Here is a 25,189-nt window from a genome sequence, read left to right as displayed (position 1 = left end):
TGGGAAAGCAAATAAACCAAACATTTTTTCACTATTCATTAATAATACCCAGTGTGAATGCACCTGAAGATGGTCGGAGGTTACATCGAAAAAAAAAAAAAAAGAAAGATGAGAATCATAGTCTAAATACAAAAAATAACAAAATAAAAAATACATAATTTATATAAAATGCATAAGAATAAAATTTCTACAGAATCTTTGCATTTTTTTAAATGTGGAAATGATTTGCAAAATTGTATTATTGTTTTAGTAACAAAGTCAAAATTACTTTTCTCATTCAATTGCCATGAAAATAATTTTGTTATGTGCACTGTGCTTCACTAGTTATTTTCTATAATGAATAAAGACTAGCATTTGAGGTGAAAAAGATATCTTTTTGGTAAATTTACTTTTGTATGTAGCAAAAAAATAAGTAGCAACAATGAATATAAAAAAAACATATGGAAGATAGGGAAGGAGTGCTGAGGGTGTTGTATACATTCTTCCTACAAATAAACATTCAAATTTAAACAAATACTTGCATATAAGATATTCTTTTGTTTGAAACTACTGAAATAGATAAAGTATTTCTTAGTAAAAATATAAGGTTTTAATCACAATTCATCGTTTGTAAATGAAAATCAAATAGTTTTACCTGTTCTCCAGGTTCCAAAGTTCCTAATTCTATTTCCGTTCGTGTAGGTTCAAAAAGACCATCAAATTCTGCTTTGTCTACACATATATGGGCTGTAAAGAAAAGTTTTAAAATTAGAGTGCAAAGAAAAAAATAAATCGTCAATTTGCAGTTTATTTCCAACTAAACACTCATCTTTAAAATGACGGCTTTTATAGGTTTAGAGTCTGCTGAAAAAAAAACATCACATTTAAAACTGCCACAAACAAATAGTTTGATATGAAGACAATTTTTTTTAATGTATGCTTTAACGGTTTTCATGGGTCGCCATCTTGTTTTAAATTGAAAGTTCTGTTTACAATAGCAATACACATGAAAAAATTTAAATGGCTTAAAATATTTCAATATTGGTATATATAGAAAGAGCTTGATAAGCTAAGAAAGAATCTTTAAAAAATTTTTTAAATCCAATTAAAATCAAGGAAGTTATGACTATTTTTATGCCCTGCGTGTTTGGATATTTTTCCCTCTTTAAGACCATATGCGTTTTGTCACATTTTTTGCACTACTTTTTCAGTAAAAATGTTATATTTTTGTTAAAACACAAGACTAAGCAATGAAATTTGCCATATAAGTGTATTTTTGTGCAAGGAATCCGAATATGCTATTGAAAAGCTCCAAAAATGAATGGTTTCCAAATAATATGCAGTAAATGCACATAAATATGCTGTGATTGTTTAAAATTGCCATGTATTCATTAAAAGAAAAGTTAGAGAATTCAAAGTTTAGTTGTAATGCATTTTATTTGGCAAAAACTGAAATCGAAATCTAGGATTGGTTAAAAATGAATATATTGCCATATTTCTTTGGTATTGTTGTAGATTAATACCTTCTGTTACCCCTCCCCATCTGACCACCTCTCCAAAATATGTGATTCTACCTTTATGGACAATTGCATGTGAACAACTTGAAAAACTTTAATAAAAGATAAAAATTATTTTAGAATTTAATGTAAAATGATTTCTCATTTTGAATCATTCAAGCGTTTTAGGGCAGTTACCCCCCCTCCCAGCTTTTTCCTAGGATAGATAAATCCTGGGTGTTTTTTTTGTTTGTTTGTTTTCTAAAAGGTGATTATACGTGGTTTTAAGAGGGTTTTGTGCAATTATGAGAAGGTAGGGAGGTTTCCACTCTGACTTTGGGTTAATGATAGGTCTAAGGAAAATTATGTGTGAACATCTTGAAGACTTGATAGAAATAAAACAAAAACAATTTTAGAATTTAGAGTGGGGGTTGGTTTCACATAAATGTAAAATGATTCACCATTTCAAGACGATCCTAGCATTTTAGGACAGTTGACCAATTTATTGAGGGGGGATTAATCATGTGCACTTTTCTTTAAAAGTTTTTTATACTTTTTTTTTTTTTCTTTTACGTTTATATGAGCTCACAGAGGAAGTTTGTTTAGTGGTTTAGTTTTGTTTGTTTTAGGAGGAGGCTTGCCACTCGTACCTAGGATTAAACAGAATTAAGCAAGTTGTTTTTAAGAGGGTGTTTGATACCCATTGTGAAACTTTACAAGAATTATGACAAACAGACAAAAATAAATGTTTTTTAAAAAAGTGACGTCCCTCTAACAGAAAACATGATGCTTGGAAAAATATCAAGTATTTAAATTCTATTTAAATATAAAAAAAGAAACAAGTTTTTGCTAAAGCTGACAAATTGTTAAAAATTTTGAATTAATGTTATTTTGATTTTTAATTACATTTCATGTCTTTTCCTACCGTTGTTATTTTTTAACTGAGCACCTCCTACAAATATTTAAATATTGATTATTTTTATTTTATTTTTTTTAATAATCAGGTAGACTAGTTTCCATTCGATAATAATTCACTGAAAACAGTTTTTAAGGGACGAAAATTAGAAGTGTGTGTACCGTTCGTACACGTGAACCAAAACAATCATATTTCACATTTTCGCTTGTTAAAATATTTTAAAATTTACTACTACCCAATTTTTAAAAATATTTGTATCATTGATAACAAAATAGCTCTAACTAACCATGTAACAATTTTTTTTATAACCAAATTTTCAATTTAAAAAAAAATCGATTTGGAATAAAAATAAACAACAAAAACAAATGTCTGTTTACGCCATGTTATCGCTGCTGATGCTGCTATCACTACTATTACTACAGAAGTCTTGATTACAATTCATAACGATTTTTTTGGATATTATGTTTTTAAATTGCTATGTACGACTAGAGAAAACCCTGTCCAATCATCTTTTTAACAAATAAACATAGTAAAAGTATTGTTTTATTTAATAATGAGTGTCCAAAGAAAAAGGTTTTTTAAAACTCATCATTTTGAAATCTTTTCTTTAACACAAAAAAACGAGTGGTCAAATGAATTTTGGACACTCTAAATTATTAAAGATGACATCTCTTTTGGCTAATTTCCAAATTTCATTAAAAAATTCTTAACAGAAATACAGTACGAATGTTTAGAAATCAGAGGGGGTTGTTACAAAATCTTACCGAAAATGCCGTTTTATGATGTTCACATTTTTATCACTTTATTTGTTTAAAACTTTAAAAATATATAATGTATGTTATTATTTACTAATTCATTTGAAAATATATTCATTTCTGAACAAAACGGTGGTATTTTGAAGACTTCAGATGCTTTGGTTTTTAAAATATGACTATTTTAGCAGAAACCCCTTGAAATCTGTGATTATCCAAAGCGTTTTAACAGCCATGTGTATTGCTAGTTTACAAGCATGTATATTGTGAGACTTTTCACCAGAATTTTCTAAAAAACATGGCAACGTATTAGTTTTGAAAAAAAAAAAAAAAAAAAAAAAAAAACAATGTCTATCAGGAAAAATATTTTTCAGTGACAGCTTTAAATGTGATATCCGTTTTTAGCAAACCTGAAAACCTATACAGGTCATTATTTTAGAGAAAAGTATTGATTTGGAAATAAACTGCAAATTGACCAAATAAATAAAAACTGCCATTTAGACCCGCATTTCAGGTCAAAACGTTAAGTACTTATGCGTCATGTCGAAATTAGAATAAATCCAAAAGTTCTGAAAACTGATTCAGGAAAAAATAATTACAAGTAAAAATAGAATTTCTCAAATTATTGTGTTTCAATGTGGAAGAGTTGGTGCAACCAATTCAGTATGACAAAGTGACTTATTTCCCTTAACTTAAATTAAGAGTGCGCCATTCTTAAACATAAAATGGTGGAACGGAAATGTGGATGATTTTTTGTTAATACATCTAGTACATCTACTGGATCATTTTGTTAATTTTTTTGTAATTTATACTAATTACGACATGACATGATGTTTTCACCTGAAATGTGTTGGTTTAAAGCATCGCTAATCTACACAAGCAGCAAATAAATCATTTTTTTTTAAATTTTGATATTTCTTTATTATATTCCAATTTTGAATGAGGAAACAGATTCCAGCCATTGCTTGTTAAATAAACAAAGTAAATACGAATAAATTGAGGAAATTGCTTTATAAATATACTAGCTGCATGTATTCGACATAGCCCAGGAGTCGTTTTTAACTTCAAATTTTTTTCTTTCCTATTTTTATTAAAATGGAAATTTTATTTTTACCAAATTATTTTTTTTTAAATAAAATTTTAATGAGTAAATTTAATTATTACATCATTATTTTCTTACTAAATTATTAACCGAACCAAATTGTTATAAAACTAATGTTCAAGAAAATAGTTGAATCTTTATAAATTTATTGGATACAAATAATTTTTCTAACTTCCTATCTTTTAATAAGTAATATTATATTAATATTTATAATAATTTATACCACAAACAACTTTCAATTCATCAGTTTAAAGGTTTTCAAATTGCTTTCAAATTTTGAGATGTCAGAAAGTCATTCTTTCTTTTCAACTGTCAACAAAATATTAAAATGGTTGAATGGTTGACATAATAATCAAAATGCATTCTGGTAGATTTAATTCTGTAATTAGTTTTTAAAAATGATTTTTAAAAAGCACGTTTTAGTATTTTATGTTAAGTTACATTTCTGATTTAGAAATGATCAATAAATAAAATATTGTACAAGTTATAGAGTTGAGAAATAGATACACAAGTGGTCGCATAATTTTATTAATATGGTGGATTTGATTTTGTTTTACTGTTTTTTGGGGTTATTTAATGCTGAATTCAATAATTTTGTCAAAATGTTTTTATACTTCAAGCTGTTTAGATTTTTTTCATGGTGTTTGCCTTGGTTGTTTTGTTTTACAGCATATCAACCCTCTTTTGTGTTCGTCAAGCCGAATCCAGCAATTTTGGAAAAAATTTACTATACTTCAAATTGTTTATATTTATTCATCGTGTTTGGTTTCGTTGTTTTGTTTTATAGCATATCAATCCATGAGTTTTGCAAAGGGGAAGGAAAAAACAATAGCAGCAATGTTTAGTGGTTTAAGTAAGGAAGCCGATACCTTCTGACAGCCGAATCTGACAGCACCAGTTTTATTAATATGGAAAGATTAATTAAACTTTAGAGTTTGACACGAGAAAATAAAATTCTGCAAAATATCTGTGCTTGTTTTTAAATTGGAGAAATGTAGAAATATAATTACTTGTTTGTTCTGCTTCTACTTCTGAAACATCCTGGATGCCAACAGTTAATCTAGAAAAAAAAACAAAAAAATTTCGAATAAAAACAAAAAAAATTTAAAATATACATACATATATATATATATATATATTTTTTTTTTTAAATGAAGAAAATAAAATTTGACAAGCATTATCTCAGTATGTAAATCGTATACTCCCTCTTGTGGCATATCTTTGGCTTGCATGAAAGGTTACATATTATCCCCCACCCAAGGAAGGATAATGCCTAGGAGAGTGGTTTCATGACAAGAGAACATATATTACACTACCATCCCCCAAAAAGAGATAATAGAATAGAAATTACACACTTCCAGTATAAGCACAGCATGTTAATCTGACAAAAACACAAAACTGAAACAAACATCAAAAGTACAATAGAAACAATCGATTCAAATTCAGACAGATACCAAGTTTTGATTACTAATCGATACTGATATTTAAAGAATCAGAAGAATTCTTAAGAATGTCATTCTATATACGACTGATTAATTGGTGCATTTATAACTTACTCTTCTAACTTACCAACAAGTCACCTAGTAAATAATTCTTATAGAAAGATGAAGATTTTCTACTTTTCAAACTTTAATGAAAGTTTCTTACTTTATATCCGTAATTGAAGTTTCTTCTTTGTTTGTAATCACCATTCTTACTAAGTAAAATTCATTTACCAAACTTGGCGAATGATGAATCAGTTTGACATCCAAACGTGCCTCACGGGGAATAATACTGAAAATAAAAAAAAATAAAATAAAATTGAAACAAAATAATGGGATGTTAAAATATACAACATTTTTTTTTTTTTTAAATATTTTTAATCACATTGGAAATTTATTCTTTTCTTTTATTCATTTTACATTTTGTGATATTATACAAGTTTACTTTCCATTTTCTCACGGTTAAGTGGGTCAGCAGTCTACAAATTCGATTCTGCGCTGTCTTGTCCAATCATTTGCTTTAGTGCTTTCTTTGACTGGTGAATTATGTAAGTTCTACTTCTTCAGTTTTCACCAAAATGTTTATGATTGCTTTCAAGTATTTTCAGTTTTAATAACTTTGAATTTATTCCAGTGTGTAAAGAGTGTCACTGTAATCTATTCTGAAATGTTCAATATTGCAACTCATGAGATATATATAAATTTGTGAAAGTTTCCAATGTGTTTAATTATCAGAACAAATAGTAAGGTTACTATATATTTCTGGATTACAAATGAGGCGCTAAATGTCATAACCCGGTAAGCGCCACAAACAAAAAAAAATGGAGAAAACGCTGTTAAAGTTAAGCTTGGTGGGTATACTGTGCATTAGTCGATTTCTAGCCATGTTGGTTATTCTAGATTCGGTTTAAGCCAAATTATTTTATGAATTTATATTCCAACTAAATTTTCATTTATTTTTCAAATTAGGCCCCATCTCCTTTTCTCTTTTTAAAAGTTAGACAAAAAAAAAATGTCTTCTTGTCTATTAGCTATGTAACAATTATGCTTGAAATAGCATTCAGAGATCCAATTGAGGAAATATGTATATATTTATTTAATATACATTTTGTTTATGCAAACATTTTTGACTGCGACCTTATTTAGACTAAATCTCTTCATGCCAAGATGAAAATAGAATGTCTATAAGCTAGAAACCAATCAAAAATCCCAGAGAATGGATGTGACCATCTAAACGCAATAGAATATTCCAACTTGCTTATTTTAGTACAGCTGCAGAATAGTGAGATTTGAAACAAATGCATTTCAGGTAAAAACACTGTTACATATGTGTCATGTCGAAATTCGTAGATATTTTAAAAAAATGATGCAGGAGAAAAATAATTACAAGTAAAAATAAAATTTATCAAATATGTTTTATCATATATTTTAATAGTTCTTTGCAGCTATTTTTGTATGACAAACTGACTTATCTCCCCCTGTTTTCTTTTAAAAGCTGCCATTTTAAAATATAAAAGGTCAAACCGATAATATTTATAATTTTGTGTAAAAACTACATCTAATACACCTTCTCAGAGAATTTTTCATAATTTTTTAAATTTTATAATAATTTTGACATGACACGTTAAGAATGCAATGGTGATTTTACTTGAAATGCATTTTTTTTTTTTTTTTTTTTACAAGGTAGTCACCACTTATCAAGGCCCGAAAGCCACTTGGGGATAAGGGTTATATTACGTGTACAGTACGTTAGTGTTGAGATTTGATAAAGTATCTTAAGAGGGCGGTTTATCAGGAATTTGTTTATATTGGACTTGAAGACATCCAGGTTGTAGTCAGGTGGGAAACATGCAGACGGAACAGAGTTCTACAGGCGTGCGCTTATAAGAAAGAAGCTTTGTTCATGGAATCTACGTTTTGGTTTTGGCCCAGATAAAGAGTGGGGAAAATTTTTGACAGTGGTTTCAGCTAGACAGGTGTTTCTCATGAAAGATTGGTGAGGGGGTACCAGGGATTGGAGCTCAGATGAGCACTTGCCATGGAAATAACGATAAAACAAAGACAGGCTCGCAACATCTCACCTGTGGGAGAGAGGTTGCAGGGAAGAGAAAAGGACATCTCCCATTTAGCTACAAAGCCTATTTTGTACTCTGTCAAGGCAGGATAGGCTGTTTTTAGCAGCTCCTGCCCAGATGTGGCAACAGTACTCCATCCTTGGACGTACTTGGCTTTTATATAGATAAAGAATTGCATCAGCAGTGAGATATCTTTTGGAGCGGTAGAAGGATCCTACCATTTTACCAGCAACTTTGGCAATAGACTTGATGTACGTGTTCCATTTAAGGTCAGGAGTAAAGGTCAATCCCAGAAGCTTATCAAAACATGGAGCTTCTAGTCGAGAGCCTTCCATTTCAATTGATGCCAGATGGGGATCAGAGCGTTGATGATGTAAAGATAGCTTAGTTTTAGATGCATTAAAAGTAACCAGCCATCTCTTTTCCCACTGAACCACGCGCTGGAGATCAGAAGAGAGAGAATCAGAGAGAACTTTGTCATTTACGGCCTTTGGTGTGTTGCCGTAGATGGTTGTGTCATCAGCATAGATGTCAACGAATGATTTAAGTATGTGTTTTGGGAGATAATTGATGTAGATCAGGAAGAGAGTTGGGCCTAGGATGGACCCATGAGGGACTCCAGCATTAATACTCTGGGCCTCTGATTTCTGCCCATCAATCACTACTCTTATGAGTCTATCAGAGAGAAATGATTCAATGATTGAGAAAACATTTCCAGTCATACCGTAGCTGGAAATCTTGTGAAGTAGGCCCTTATGCCATACTTTATCAAAGGCCTTTGATATGTCAAGAGCAATTGCCCTGGAGAGGAAGCCTTTGTCAAGAGATTCACTAATCCTATTAGATATAACAGTTAGCACATCTGCTGTGATCTGGCAAAATGGAAACCATATTGCATGTCACTAAGAAGGTTATTTCTGCTAAGGTGGTTGACTACTACTCTATTTAATATGGATTCCAGCAACTTTCTCATCACACATAGGAAACTTATTGGTCTGTACTGAAAGGAAGATAACTTTTCACCTGAATTCTTAAATACAGGGCAAACTGATGAGGTTTTCCAGGGTGTTGGGAAGCACTTCTCTTTAAGGCATCGCTTAAACAGTTTTGTAAGTATAGGGGCAATTTCTGGTTGAACCTTTTTCTGCACTATAACTGGAATGTCGTCAGGGCCAGTTGCTTTATTGGAATCAAGGTTCTTGATTAGCTTAGCGATCTCACGCACAGATATTTGTATGTTGCTAGCGTGTTGTCTGTTATAGGAGGAAATACGGGGAGTTGATGGCCTTCGTCGCATAGGGTTGTTTAAAAGCTCACTATTCTGCAGAAACACCCAAAATTTCTGATTTCTGATCTCTATTTAGCTTAACTGGTCAGGCAGTTGAGCATTGCTACAAAATTAAATATGGCCATATAAACACGACATATACAATATTGATGATTAAATAACACTCATGTTTATTTCAAATTGATTTCTTTTAAGGAATTTAAGGTAAAGAGAAAGAAAAGGAAAAAGAGGGGAAAGAAAATAGCACTTGTATAAAACATAAGAATCAGTATAAATCAAAATTTTACTTTGTGAAATATTTGACAATGAGATTGCTCATATTCAGGATTCAAATTTTTTTTTTTATCTATATTTTCACCCCAAACAAGACAGTGCCACTAAGTTGCAAGGGGCTACTCTTTGGGACCAAATTAGCAAAGAAACTATGTAGGGAGTTGGGCAGCAAGAATTTCTGTTCACATTACACATTCTGCATGTCAATAAAGTCAGGGAAGCAAGGACTCTGGAACAAATTCCAAAGTTTTTTTTAGTAGTTCAAGGCAAAAAGCTATTTGAATAGAAGACTTTCCAGCATCTAGGGATCTCTACAGTGTGTGTGTGTGGGGGGGGTGCGGCTTGTCAAGTTTGTTGAAGGCATTTACGTTGAGGAGGCAACAGTGCTTTGTCCATCTAAGCACTGTCCATTAAAGTACTCGTAAAATAGGCACAATGATGCCACATTTTGGCGATGAGACATATTGGAGTTTATCTGACAGTGTGGGACCTATTAGGGTGGCAACTCTTTTTTGAACCCTATCCAGAAACAACAGACAAGTAGCAGATGCACCAGCCCAGATGTGACAATAATATTCCATCATGGGCAATTAGTGGCTTTGTAGAGATACAGGATACTCTCAGGTGTAAGTAATCTTCTAGCACACTAGAGAGAGAGTCCACCTTCTTTGCAGCAGGCTTGGCAATTACCTCAATATATTTGTTCCAATTCATGTTTGTGAATGCTAAGCCTAGGAACTTCAGGGAAGTACTTTTGGATAGCGTATCATTAACCATGGCAATCAGTGGTTGAGAAGATTTTTTGTAATTATTAAAGGAAAAAAAAAACTTAGTTTTGGCGGCGTTGAATGCTATCATCCTGTTTCAGCCCCATTTCACTACAGACTGGAGACCTTCTTCTAGAGTTTTAGCGATTTCCTTAGATACTCATCCGTTTTCCCTTCATCTGTTATAGAGAGTAGTGTTATCAGCAACTATACTCATCTCAGAGACAATTTTATCAGAAATTGTTTATGAATATCAGGAATAAAGGTCCAAGAACTGATCCGTGTGGCACATCTACATTTATATCATGTTCAGATATATAACCAAAGACAACCTGGATTTTTTCTCTTATTTAAGAAGGATTTGATTATGTTAGGTATGCATCCAGGAATACTATATGATTTAATTTTCATTAGAAGATCATCATGCTAAACCCTGTCAAAGGCCTTAGATATGTCTAGGGCTACGAATCTACTAATCTATATAAAAGCCAAGTACGTCCAAGGATAGAGTACTGCTGCCACATCTGGGCAGGAGCTGCTAAAAACAGCCTATCCTGTCTTGACAGAGTACAAAATAGACTTTGTAGCTTAGTGGGGGATGTCCTTTTCTCTTGCCTGCAACCTCTTTCCCACAGAAGAGACGTTGCGAGCATGTCTTTGTTTTATCGTTTTTTCCATGGCAAGTGCTCATCTGAGCTTCAATCTCTGCCCCCCCCTCGCCAATTTTTCACGATGAACACCCATCTAGCTGAAACCACTGTCAATAATTTTCCCCACTATCTGTGCCTAAATCAAAACGTAGATTCCATGAACAAAGCTTCTTTCTTAAAAGTGCATGCCTGTGGAACTCTCTTCTGTTTGCCAGTTTCCTCACCTGACTACAATTTGCATGTCTTCAAGTCCAACATAAACAAATTCCTGATGAACCACCCCCTTAAGTAAGACACTTTATCAAATCTCCAATACTAACACACAATAATCCTTATCCCCGAGTGGCTTCCGGACCTTGATAAGTGGTGATCACCAGGTAAAATAAAAACCTATCCTGCCTCATCAAAATAAGTTAATTGCAATGAAAGTAAATAAAAAGGTTTCGATAAAGGTCTTACCTAGTGATGGGCTTGACTGTGACTGATCTCCAGTCAATGCTTCCATTATTTATTTCAGGTTTTCGTTTTGGCCAAAGCGTTTGTGCTGTTGGTGGTGGGGAAACTGCATCCCCACCTGCACCAATCCAATAAAGAACAGCCAGACGACCTTCAGTTCCAATTTCAAGAACAATATTTTTAATCTTTAAAAGAAAAATTAAAATAAGAAAAAATTAATTAAAAAAAAAAAAAAAAAAAAAAAAAAAAGATGTAGTTTGATATCCATTGATTTGCATATCAATAGATATCAAATATTAAATAAAAAGAAACCTTTATCAGAAATTATAGAGTCAATGGCTAAACAAACAAACATTTTTTGTTCAGAGATTTCATCATGCAATTAATAAAAAAAATTGCTACTTAAATTTATTGCAGATAAGGATTAACAAAATGAATAAGTTATCAGTTGAATAAAGAATATTATGAGAAGATTGAAAGTGATGAAGAGGACACTTTACGAGAAGTACTTGCTGACATTGGATTTGAAGATGGTCATGTTGTAGTCTAAAGGAAAGTAGTCCTACAGAAATGTGTTCCCCAGTTTTAAAAAAAAAAATTATTCATGGAATATAGTTAGTCACAAAGGAAGAAAGAAATATTCTTTACAGTTATGGTTAGAAAATGAGTTGCTGTGAAGGTCTTATAAAGTGGGACCAAAGATTGAAGCTCAGTTGAGCACCCATGGAAATGACGATAGAGTAGAGCAAGTCGAGCAATCCCTTGTGGGTTCGGGTTATGGTTAGTTCTTGCAGTGAAAGTCATATAAAATGGGACCAGAAATCAAAGCAACATTTATGAGAAAAGGCAGCTGTAGAGAAAAAAAAGAAAAGAGATCTTCCCCACTAGATTGTGAAGTAAATTTTGTACGCTCTCAAAGAAAAAATACAAAACCAACTTTGAAATCTAGTGGGTGACATCCTTTTCTTCTCAACTATCCTCCTCTCACAGAAGAGATGTTGCTAATCTTTAACTCATCCTTATTTTGATGACATGTGCTTGACTGAGCATCAATCTGTGTTCTCACTCGTGTAAAACATTAACAAAACCTCATCTAGCTATAACCACTGTCAGTAATTTCCCTTTCTTTCTGTGCATAAAACTAAACGAAACTTCCGTGATCAAAGTTCCTTTCCTAGAACTGTCCGAACAATATCATGGGGCTACTTCCCAACTGATTACAACCGTCATTTTCAAGTTTAATGTAAACAAATTCTTAGGTGATCAAATTCTTCTCAGCTTTCATCATCAACCTTCCATGTTATCTTACCATCTGCATGATAAACTCATTAACCCTTATCCTTGAGCGACCCTTTAGTAAAAAAAAAAAAAAAAAAAAAAACTGCCATTATGATAAAGTGCCTTATGAAAAGCCAAGCAAGTTAACAGGTGTAAACTTTTTCAAATTATGTTTCGCATGCAGTTAAATAATATTCTTTATTAAACAACAATCAATACAGATGGCGTTTCTTTGCTATAACAGTTAAATTTGAAAAATTGAATCACAAGTAAAACCAAATGTATCTACTTGTCATGTGGCAATAATACATCCAAGAATTATGAAAAACGATATGGTAAAAAATTACAGAGAAAACTAATTTTTGAATTGGCGACGATTGAGCTTTGCTTAAAATTTTTTTTTTATTTATTTAAAAAATGGAGAATTCAAATAGTAATAAGGGTTGGTTGTTTTACGGCATATCAACCCTTTTCGGGTTATTTAATGCCAAATCCAAAGATTTTGAAGAAAAAAAGTTTTAATAGAATATATTTGTTGTTTTCAAGTCGGTTTCTATTTAACCCATACTTGGAACCCTAACAGGTACTACCACTCCGGGTCAGAGTGGACCTGGGAGCAATGGTAATTAAAGGGTGGCTCCACACTCCCCAAAGCCCGCAAGCTGGGGCCTCACCACTGGATATAGTTTAAGGTCATATCCAGGACCAGTAATAAGGGAGATAATTATTTTCTGAAAACTGAAAAATCTTAGACCAATTTAGCAAAACTCAATTTTTGTTAATTGTTTCAAAAACTGTTCATTAATCATTAATTTTTTTACCTCATCATTTTTCATAATTTTTGGGTATGTTCATTACTGTGATATGACATGATACCATTGGTTTTACTTGAAATTTAATATTTCGATTTTCAATTTTTGCTCTTATAAAAAATAACAAAGAAGCATCGTGCATTTTTACCTCTAATGGTGTGCCAACATCATCTCGAACAGGCAAGAAAGAAAATTTGTAAACTCTCGTTTTATTAGGAACAAGGTACAAATCTCCAGTTCCACCTTCCCCTTCCGACGTAGCAGATATACCATGTCCATCATTGACAACACAGTGTTGGTTATAAACCTGGAAAAAATTTTTTTAAAAGTCATTGTATAATCAAAAAAAGATAGTGATTGGTAATTTATCTGATGTCACTAAGGTAAACATTTCCGACTTTATTTTAAAATAAATTGTTCCAAATCATGTCATCCTGTCAAATAAAACAGAACATTTTAAAAAGTGACATTTGTTTTACAGCTTTTAAGAATATTTAGCTGTGAATTATTTTTCAAGCAAGGCAGAAAATATTTATTGGTTTTAAAAAGAATTCCTACAATTCTAAATACATGGGAGACATTTTTTTTTATTTATAAATATTTAGTTGACTATTTTTACAGAAGAGAGTAATTTCTTTTTATAGCATTGATCCTGATAGAAATTATTTCAAAAATAATATTAAGAGTAACCAGAGATTAATACAGAAAACACCATGGAATTTCCAGAGTTCTTGCCTTACCTTGTCAAGTTATAAATAGCATCAGTATAAAAAATTATAAGTTAAATTAAGAATACATTTATGGGGACATTTTTGCATCTACATAATGAATGATCTGCCTGAGATTATGAACTGGAACAAATACATTGAAGACATTGCCAAGGCTGCTGAAAAGAAGGTGGGCTCTCTCTGTGCTAGAAAATTACTCACACCGAAGAGTATCATATCTTTACAAAGCTCCCATTCACCCATGCATAGAGTATTGCTGGTGCATCAACCACTAGTTTCTCCCTCTTAGATAGGGGTGGGTGGGGGATAGAGGGTAAAAGAAAAAAAAAAGGCTCCGATATGATAGGTTTCACACTATCAACAAACTTATCAACACAATGTTGCATTTCTGCGCCTGTTTTACAATTACCGCGTGACATAAACACATTACCTAAATCAACAGCAAAATCTCACCCCTTCATTGTTGAGGTGCCTAAATGTAAAAAAAAAACTTTACTCTAATAGTTTCTTCCTTCAAACTGCTAGATTTGGAATTCCTTCCCTCTTTTCTGCTTCCCTGACTGTACTAACATGCAAAAATTTAAATATATTGTGGACAGATAGATATCTTTGCTCAACTTGCTATATAGTGCGCCTGTTGGCATGGTCCAAAAAAGCCCCGCGGACATGAACAAGAATCACCCCCCCCCCTATAATTTTAACCAGTATTCTGTAGTTGGGACTTTTTTTATGACCTAACTCAGTGTAGTATAAACACCCCTAACCTCCTCATGTTAAGAACGGCTTTCGAAATAAACACCCAACCTCAAAAACTATACTACATACTAAAACATACTATAAAAATTATAGGGTGGGGGTGATTCTCGTTCAGGTCTACTGTAACCCCTTACATCCAAGTGACAATATGCCTTGTTTGGCATAAGTAAGAGTATAAAAAACATTGTGTATATAGAAAAAATACTTATTAAAAAGTGAGCTGCTTAAACTGCCAATCACTGTTAAAAACTTAAGTTTCCAGCTTTTGTCAATTTTGAACGCCATACAATATTTTCATGATGTGAGGCTTTATTTTAAGTTTTTACTACAACCTACCAATTAATACACAAAGCAGAATTGAGAGTTCCGTCACTAATCTCAGCATTCGTAACTGCCACTTTCTTTTTCCTTGCATGGCATTCACGCAAGGCAGCTTTCTCCAAAGGAAGAAGTTTCTAAGGAATATTAAATTTACAAGCAGTTCCCAGTTGTATATATAGACCGCGACTCTGGATTTGGGTTCAATAAAGGACACGTGGCCATTGTCATTATTGTTTAGAGTAATCAGAATTAGTTGCCTTAGCAGTTATCTTTTTGGTTTATTAAATTGATAGACGCGTTTCTGAAAGTTACAGAAATGTAAAAATCTTAAATGGAACAAATTACTCGTGTCTCTCCATCGAAACTTAATTCTCAATACAAGTTTGTCAGAAATTTGCTCGAATTTACATTTTTTAGCAGAGATTGGAATGTCAAGTGTAATCAAATATATTCAGGATAAATTTAATAAGTTTTTGTCTTTTTTCATTTCTGAATCATTTAAAATTTTTCTTTTCTTTACTGTTAATTCACTTCAAACAAGGCACAGTGTCATCAATTCATAAGGGGCTACCATTGTAAACCAGAATTGCAGAGATACTATGTAGAGAGTTGGGCAGCAAGATGTCTGTTCATATTACACTTGAACTTCTGCATGTCAGTACAGTCACGGAAGCAGGAGGGAATTCCAAAGTTTAGTAGTTTAATGGAAGAAGCTATTTGAGTAGAAAGCTTTACAGCATCTAAGGATCTCTATATAGTGTAGGGATTTTGCTGTTTGTCAGGTTTGTTGGGGATATTTATATTAAGGGGGTACTAGTGTTTTGAGTTAAATTTCATAATGGTACAGTACAATGGATAGTTGTTTCTATGTAGTGGGTTTGAAAATTGGAGACAATGGACTGAAAATCACCAGAATATTGCAACAGAATGATTTGCGTAAAGAGGAGAAGTTCAGAAATCTTAGCTGCAGCTCTGTGATTCTTGAATACAAAGTCGCACGCATCATAATGATCAAATTGCCTCAAATTGAGCCCATCTTTGTGTAATAGTATGAACCCCCCCACCCAAAAAAAAAAGAAGCAAATAAAATAAAAAGAAAAAAGGAAAACTATAACAAAAAGAAATAAGTTGATAAAAAAGTACAGGAAGTGAAGTTTGTAGAAAGACCATGGAGGGGTCACAAATTCACACAAAAGCTGTCTGAAATAGAATTCAGAATCAAAATGTGATAGACAAAAGACCAGGCATATAGATAAATATATTTAAAGCAAGTTTTCGGACAATTTTAGAGTGGGAATGAATTTTGCGGGAGTTGAGGACAGTTTACAGCTTTGGACAGTTGAAAATAGATTGCGGCTTGGACCAGATTAGAAGAGCTTTGTGAGATCAAAATGAGTTCATATCATCCCTAGATGAAGTTTAGGTCACCCCTAGAAGCCTTGTTCTAAACTTGGCTTCTTGGAGTTAGCTGTGTTCAGCAAGAAATGCTTTTCGAGTTTGGAGAATAAATCAATTATTTGTCAAGATATGACGTCTTTACTTTTCTTTCCATAGAGTGTCACTTCTATCCTGAACACACTATAAAAGATTCACAAATTAGCATAAGTAAATGTAAAAAGTTAAAGATTTATTCATTCAAAATAAAAAATAGAACAATCTTACCTGGCTGCTAAGAATGACTGATAACCGTGAGAATCTGACTGGAAATGGACAGCTAACTCTGTAGGAAGAAGATTCAAATTGTTAAAATTTTCAAAAAGATTGAAAAAAAAAAAAGAAAAAAGTGTACATTGTTATATACGGGCAAATCTTGGATGTTACCATTTTTCAACTTCTAAACGTCTCCAATGTTGCATTGCATCAGTTTTGAAAAGAGCGAGGAGTACAACATGATTCCCCTTCCGAAAAATGCCACCAATGAAACTGTTAATTCACAATCATTTCTGCAATCTAAAATACAAATAAACTTCAGTTTACATCTGACTTGTCCACCAAGTACCAGTCATAAATGTTCAACAGTCTTTGTCTTATCATCAAGAAAGACTCCATATTCACTAGACATTAAACCTCCAGATTTTTATCTATGTCATTTCAAAACAATTTCCAGACTGATTATTTGGATATACTGTTTTCATCTTGCAACGGATAAAAGTGTTAGGAATGACAATGGAAGTTGAAGGTTAAGTGATACTAAAAATGCAATTAAAAATTATTTACGCCTTCTACTAAGTCAAATTACACTCGTAGATTAAATAAAGGTTTCCATTCAAAATTTCATAGAGATTCCGGAGTTCGATAAGATTCACCAGAAGAAGGTTGGAGGTTACATGTACAAGTCTCACATGGAGTGAAGTTTATTTGTATTAAATATGATTATTAGATTGGAGAAAGGATTGTGAACTTTACTAATGATTACATTTTTTTCTTTTTGTGCAGTGAGGGGGAGGGGGTCACTTTAAATTTGTCCATATTTCTTTAATATGAGATATTTGTTACTTTAAGTATCCCCAAAAAGACAACTCACCAAGGCTGGAAATCTTGGAGAAAAACAATACGAGAACATTTGTGTTTCTAAATTAAATATTTTATTTAGTTGCTCCCAAAAGCTATTTTAATTTCTTTATTTTACTGCTCCGTATCACTTGGATTCTTTGAACTATCATTCTCATCTCAAGCGTCAGTTTCACATTTCAGTCGATGTAACCTTCTACAGCTGTAACTTGAACCTGGCAATTTTTTCTGTCAAACTCTGGAAAAACAGAAAAATTCCTTGAGTTTCAAAAGATACACCTGAAGGTCAGAGGTTATATCAAGTGAAACATTGTGAAAATGACACTCAAGATGAGAACAGTAGTCCAAAGAATCCATATAATACAAACAACTAATCCTTATCTCAAAAATTCTGAAACGCTAAAAAAAACTTTTGTTAATCTCTTAATAAATTGAACATTATAAAAAAAAATTTCATTAATCTTTTAATAAATTGAACATTATAAAAAAACAATTTCATTAATCTCTTAATAAATTGAACATTATAAAAAAAAAAACTTTCGTTAATCTCTTAATAAATTGAACATTATAAAAAAAAATTTCATTAATCTCTAAATAAATTGAACATTATAAAAAAAAAACTTTCATTAATCTCTTAATAAATTGAATATTATAAAAAAAAAATCTGATCCCGTTAATCGATTCCTTCAGATCAATACTCTATTTTTTCTGTTTTATTAGTAGAATGGAAACAGAGTTTGTAGCTGTGCTTGACATTCGTTATACCAGGATATTTTATTTAGATTAGTTTTTCGATTCACTACATGCTGACGTTACAAAATACATTGTTGTAGAAATCTTTCAGTGTTTCTAACATTACAATATGTGACCAACTGGTTTCAAAATTTTATCGAACAACAAACACTGATTGTTTAGTGGTCAAATATGAAATCCGGACAATCACAAGAAAAATTATTAACAGAGATTAGCTTCCACTTTCAGGAAATCACATTTTATTGCTGAAGCATTTAAATACGTTTTATATTTTAAGACAATTTTTCCTCTTTAACTGAACGTAGATCAAACCAGCACCAGAATAAAAGAAATCATGGAAACCATAAAATCATGCAATGTAAGATTTAAAAAAAAAAAAAAAAAAAAAAAAAGATTCTATAAATAAACAAATTGTAATTTTTTGACAAGTTTGTTTTGGTGATGACATTTGTTTCTCAGATTTTTTTTTTTCATCCAAGACTAAAGGGAGGAACTATATGAAGGTTGCTAACATAAAATAATCAAGAAGGTCATGATGATTTTTGGTATCACTCACCAATACCTTTGCTAAGCACTATTTAAACAGCTATGGTATGGCCACAGTAAAAAGTTTCATCAGCAGTTCGAAACTGATCACACCAAGTTAAAGGTTATATTTTGCTGCTCAACTTCACACACTCTGCAACATATGATCCCAAATAGCAGATCATTACATTCAAGTGGCAAAACGTCTTATTTAGGGTTGAAAAAAAAAAAAAAAAAAAAAAAATGGGTGAGGCTGACTTCTCTCTTGAATTGCCAACACTTTGTATAAAATGAAACTAAAAAAGATTCTTGGGCTTTTCATCGCAATTTAACCAAAATAAGATGCTTCAGCTTCACCTTATTTTATATTAAGTGAAGAGGCATCATTTGGAATGGCTCCTACTTTTTTTTTTTTTTTTTTTAAGAATAATGAAGGGAAGCTAGTTCCTAATTTAAGGAACCGAGTTGGTAACCATTTCATTCCAAAATTAATGGCGCAGTAAAGTCATGATTAAAACCTCCTGAACTTTATATTTAAAAACAGAATATCTTTATGTATCAGGTGAATGAACATGGTAATGCAGACATGCATCAATTTGGAGGAAATTCCCAATTTACAAAGATTCATCTATCATTGAACCACTCCTTTCTTTGAGTTTTAGCATTTAGGGTACTGAAAGTTTCAGTGAAAGTATCCAGATTCCAAAGCGGGCAACACCAGGCATTGTCTCAAACCTGCTTTCTATTTGGTCCAATTAAAATGTCTAACAACCAAGTCAAATGCAGTTAAATTATTTATGCCTTTGACAACATTTTAGTATATATGGTATTCACAATCTCACTAATATCAAGTCTTGAAAATGCATAATTGATGGGATTTTCTTTTCTCCACTTTACAGCTGCACATCAACTTGACAATGGCACAATCATTATGCTAAAACCATTGCAAGATAAAAAGATTTTGAGGCGTTGTACAACATGGCATAGTAAACACGGGTTGAAAAGATTGCCTAGAACCTTGCAAGAAATATGCTTAGATATAAGCATTAACAGCACTTTCCTGAACCTTCCCATGCAACCAGCACCAAACATGTCATCCAAGTTACAGAAGATGAACTTGTGTTCCCTCCACATATATATCCCCAACAAACTCATTTATCAATTCACTGTTGAGGTCCCTAAATCCTTAGTTTCTACTCTAATAGTTTCTTCCCTTTAACAGCTTAAGGGTGAACGCGAGTAAAAAAAAAAAAAAAATAAATAAAAAAAAAAAAAGTTGGGCATCATTTACATTCAGCTCAAACATCAATTGGGCAATCGACATTCATACATCCATAACAGCCAATTCCGTTCAACTATCACACTCTAAATAAAACCTTTATTTTTCTTATGGACCCGTAAGCAGATCAATTACCAGCCTTCTAATAAACTATTACACTTTTTGTAAATCTATAATTATGGTCAATTACCAGACCCATCCTCACTTTTCAATTTAACTACTACTACTACTATTCCTAGGGACTCATAATCAGGAGAAACTACCAGTCCTCTCCCCCAATAATTCCACTACATTTCTTGAGGGCCCATAGTTTGCAATCATATACAAAAACAAAACAAAATCGAGAATTGTCTAAAAATAAGGAAAAGAAAGTAAAACAAAGATTGTAAAATAAAATTTACAAATAAAAAAAATAAAACACTCCCGAAAGATTAAAATAACCCCCCCCAAAAGACAAAATATAAAACAAAGAAAAATAACAAAATAAAAATTTCTTTGAGAGCCAATGTTTTTAAATTGTTATAAAATGCATTTACGATTTAAATATTTTACAATTTAAAAACAAAAAAAAATTAAGTGATCAATTTTATACATTTCAAAACATAAAATGTCACCATGTGATATAATAAAGAATGATACTTTATAAAATAAACATAAATTTATGCAATTTTTTTCACAATAGTAAGATATGATATTAAAAAACTTCTATTTCCCACTATGTTTATATATCTATAATATAAAGCTGAATGTCTGTGTGTGTGTCTGGTCACGAATAGGCTCCTATATGGTTGACTATTTTAAACAACTGATTACATATAATGATAGATGTATCGAGACACAGGAATGGGTATGTTTGATCTGGCAGAACGGTGGTTCATTAAAATTGTGGGGTCTGTGTTCGCGCCTGGTCCACAAAGTATAGAAATAAAAAATTTTAAAATTAAAAAAAAAAATGTTTACAAGTGTTTTTGATATAGATGTATATAAGAATCATTTGATAAGTATGTTTTAACTTAAATAGGGATGGTATAATAAAATTGTGGGGTCAGCGTTTGCGCCTGGCCTCCATGGAATGGAAATAGGCAAAAACTTTAATAAAGACTTTTCATATCTATCTGCGTAAGTATACTTTGATAATTATGTTTCAGTTTGAAGAAATATGGTATGATAAAATTATGGGGTGTTCGTTCACACCTGACCTCCATAGAATGGAAATATGTCACAAAGTTTAACAAGGTTTTTTTAATATAGATCCACAGAATATTGTGATAAGTGTTTCAGTGTGAACAGGTATGGTATAATAAATTATGGGGTTTATCTATTTTATTTTTACTTTCATCATGTTTTGATACCTCCAAATTCAACCCAAATTTACAACCCTTCCTTTTCATAACCCATCATACTTTCATAAATCAGAGTCCATTTTCTGTAGGCTGCTTTTGAACCCAGTCAACGACGGGTACTTTTGCTTAGCCATGCTCTAGTCCGGCACCTTACAGATGTTAAACTTCTGACTGACAAACAATACGGATTTAGACATGCCCGTTCCACAGCAGACATCCTCACTGTAATCTCTGAACGCATATACCATTCACTGGACAAAGAGGGGGAGGGCAGAGCGGAAGCTCTAGATATATCTAAGGCTTTTGACAGGGTATGGCATGAGGGTCTCCTCAGGAAAATCAGATCATACGGTATCACTGGTAGAATACTTAACATAATTAAATCCTTCTTAGATAAGAGAAAAATCCAGGTTGTCCTTGACGGTCGTACATCTAAACAGTGTGATATAAATGCGGGAGTGCCTCAGGGGTCTATCCTTGGACCTCTATTGTTCATAATATTTATGAATGACCTCCCCGACAAAACTGCCTCTGAGGTGGGTATATATGCTGATGACACCACACTCTATAACAGGAATGACAGGAAAACAAATGAACACATAACTAAGAAATGGCAAAAACACTAGAGTATGACCTCCAATCTGTAGTGGAATGGGGACATAAATGGATGGTCACATTCAATGCTGCCAAGCCTAAACTGGTTTCCTTCAATAATTACAAGAAACCTTCTCTGCCACGAATAGCAATGGCCAGTGACTCCCTGTCTGAGAGTACATCTTTCAAACTGCTTGGCCTAACGTTCACAGGAAACATGAGTTGGAACAATTATATTGAAAACATTGGCAGGGCCGTTGCGAAAAAGGTAGGCTCTTTCTACCGTGCTAGAAAACTACTGACACCTGAAAGTATCCTGTACCTCTATAAAGCCACCATTTGCCCATGTATGGAGTATTGTTGTCACATTTGGGCTGGTGCATCTGCTACTAGTCTCTCGCTCCTAGACAAGGTTCAAAAGAGTCGCCAATCTGATAGGCCCTGAACTGGCATCTAAACTTCAGCCTCTGTCCCATCGATGAAACGTTGCATCCCTCTGCCTGTTCTACAAGTATTTTAATGTTGAATGCTCTGACGAACTGCAGACACTTGTGCCCCCACGACGTAGACACCCTCGACAAACCAAACAGGCAGCTAAATCCCACCCCCACACAGTAGAGATCCCTAGATGTAAAAGATCTTTCTACTCCAGTAGTTTCTTCCCCAGAACCGCTACACTCTGGAATTCCATTCCAGGTCCCTGCTTCCCTAACTGTACTGACATGCAGAAGTTCAAGTATAACGTGAACCGACATCTTGCTGCCCAAATCCCAACATAGTGCCCCAGTAGTTGCTGCCCCTGATAGTAGCCCCCTACACCAAAGTGGCAATGTGTTTTGTTTGGGGTGAAAAGGTAATAAAAAAAAATTTAAAAAAAAAAAAAAATTAAAGTTTTTATTAAAAAGAAAATTTTCATCTGTGTAAAAAAAAAAAAAAAAAAAAAAAGCAGTCAATTGAATTTAATTTTTGGAATCAAAAATCCAATAAATACAAGATATTGTCAAATAATTAACTATACATCATGGGAAAACATTTGATCAAGTTAAATGCGAAATGATAGGAATGAAAAAGGCTGGAAGTTCCATTTTTCATTGTTCAAAAAATTCTAAGACAACATGAAAAATATGTCATTACCAGTCATTTAGGTGGAAATACAAGGCTGAAAAGCTGATAAGTAATAATGTAAAATTTCAAAATAAGGAAATCTCTGCCGATAATTATTTTATCACGTAGAAAATTAAAAAAAAAGTTAGAACAGCATGTTAAGTGTTCTCGTTCAACTATTAGAGATGATTTTAAAGTGGTTTATACTTGGCACCCTTTCTAAAAACCGTTATTAAACCCCAACAGATTAATAATCGGTTTAAGACAAGCAAGAGATGAATAAAAATGTGAGAGCATAAAATTAAAACCATAATATTCAGTGATTAATCTAAATTTAATTTCTATAATGCTGATAGAAATAAAAAAATATGGTAAAAGATAGCTTTGAGCTAAATCAAATTAATGTTTGCAGAAATGTAAAAATTTGGAGGAGGGTTTGTCATAGATTGGTGTTTTTGGTATAATAATCGTTTTTCTTAGATGTTAAAATGGATGCAGTCTATTACTGCAACATAAGTTTTTCCTTGTTTAACTCCCTAAGAAAATTTGATACATTGGTTCTTTCCAAGTACATTTTAGTCCAGGACAACAACCCAAAACTCACTAGCAATCTTACAAATGAATTTTTTTAGAGAAAAATTTGTCCGGCACAATCACCAGAGTATAATCTCATAGAAAACTTGTGGGCAATAATAAAATCAGAAATTGGCAATAAAATGTTCAAAAATAAACCCGACCCCAAATTAGCCATAAGTGAATATTTATCAGTAGAGATTTCATTATTTAAAAATTTTTACATTATTACTTGTTAGCTTTTTTTGGCTTTCCATTTCCACCTAAATCACTGGTGATGCCATATTTTTCATCTTTATTTATAATTTTTTAAACAATAGAGAATAAAAGTTCTAGAAAACTGGAAATACTTCTTAGTGATTTTCCAGCCTTTTCCATACCATTCACATTTAACTTAATCGGAATGACGTTGTCTTATGATGTATAGTTCATTGTTTAAAAATATCTTGTATTAATTGGCTTTTGGATTAAAAAATTGAATCGACCACTTTTTTTTTTATACAGATGAAAATTTTCTTTTTAATAAAACTCTTGAAAAAATTTTATTATGACAGAAAATATAACATGTGGGAAACAAAACTTTCTTTATAATATATTGTAAAAAATTTACATAAATTTATGTTTAGTAATAAAAATGTGACCACTTTTTTTTTTTTTTTTCACTGTATATATATAAGTGACCTTGTGTGTGTGTGTGTGTGGAGAACTCTCTACCAAATTACTTAGTCAATTTTCAGTCTACAAACTTGAAACTTGATATATTTGGGGGTTTGGACCTGTAGAATAAATTGGGGTGCTAATGCACTCACTGATCCGCGCTATTTTTTAAATCGTCTTTCCAAGTTTAATTAAAGTTTTATATGCTTTTTTATTCAATTGTAAGGTTCAAGTACAGAATAGGTACAAAACATCATCCCCTCCCCATGTTAAGAATGGCTTTTTAAATAATAACATTATTTCAGCACGGATCAATAAGTGCATAAGTACCTAAATTGGGTTTGGTTTTTAGCTAGTAAAATAGCTCCTAGGAGGTTAAATTCGGGGAAAAAAATAAATAAAATTGGAACTTAGTAGGTATATGTTTTGGTTTCGATTCTAACTGATGACACCCAAGTCATATTTTTTGTTTATTTTTTTAACTTTTGAAACCACTACTATACATTGAGCACAATATAATAAAATTAGATCAATAATAATCTACATAAATGAAAATATCATATTTAAGTATATTTTACAACCAGGCAATGCTAGGGAGCCTGCTAGTACACACTAATGATTCAAGAACAATACTTTGTTAAACTTGTGTATTTAAATTTAATTGCATGGAAAATTCAAATTGTTCTTGTTAAAATAAGGACTCTGTATTAGTCTACAAAT

At 32.2% G+C, this 25,189-nt stretch overlaps 1 protein-coding gene across 1 annotated transcript in view; it reads right to left on the bottom strand.

Annotated features, from left to right (window-relative positions):
• LOC145266928 (trafficking protein particle complex subunit 11-like) overlaps nt 1–25,189 on the bottom strand; it is a 132,257-nt gene that overhangs the window by 23,223 nt on the left and 83,845 nt on the right. Inside the window, exons 19-24 of the mRNA XM_080122731.1 lie at nt 16,793–16,850; nt 13,474–13,632; nt 11,239–11,420; nt 5,893–6,018; nt 5,256–5,305; nt 635–726 (exon numbers count right to left, since the gene is read on the bottom strand). Of these exons, the coding sequence (XP_079978857.1) occupies nt 635–726; nt 5,256–5,305; nt 5,893–6,018; nt 11,239–11,420; nt 13,474–13,632; nt 16,793–16,850 (667 nt within the window). The remainder of the gene's footprint in view (nt 1–634; nt 727–5,255; nt 5,306–5,892; nt 6,019–11,238; nt 11,421–13,473; nt 13,633–16,792; nt 16,851–25,189) is intronic.

This window comes from Euprymna scolopes, chromosome 4, assembly GCF_053919585.1.
Source record: "Euprymna scolopes isolate OS-2025 chromosome 4, ASM5391958v1, whole genome shotgun sequence".
Classification (NCBI taxonomy): Eukaryota; Metazoa; Mollusca; class Cephalopoda; order Sepiida; family Sepiolidae; genus Euprymna; species Euprymna scolopes.
This window is presented reverse-complemented; position numbering and strand designations above follow the sequence as displayed.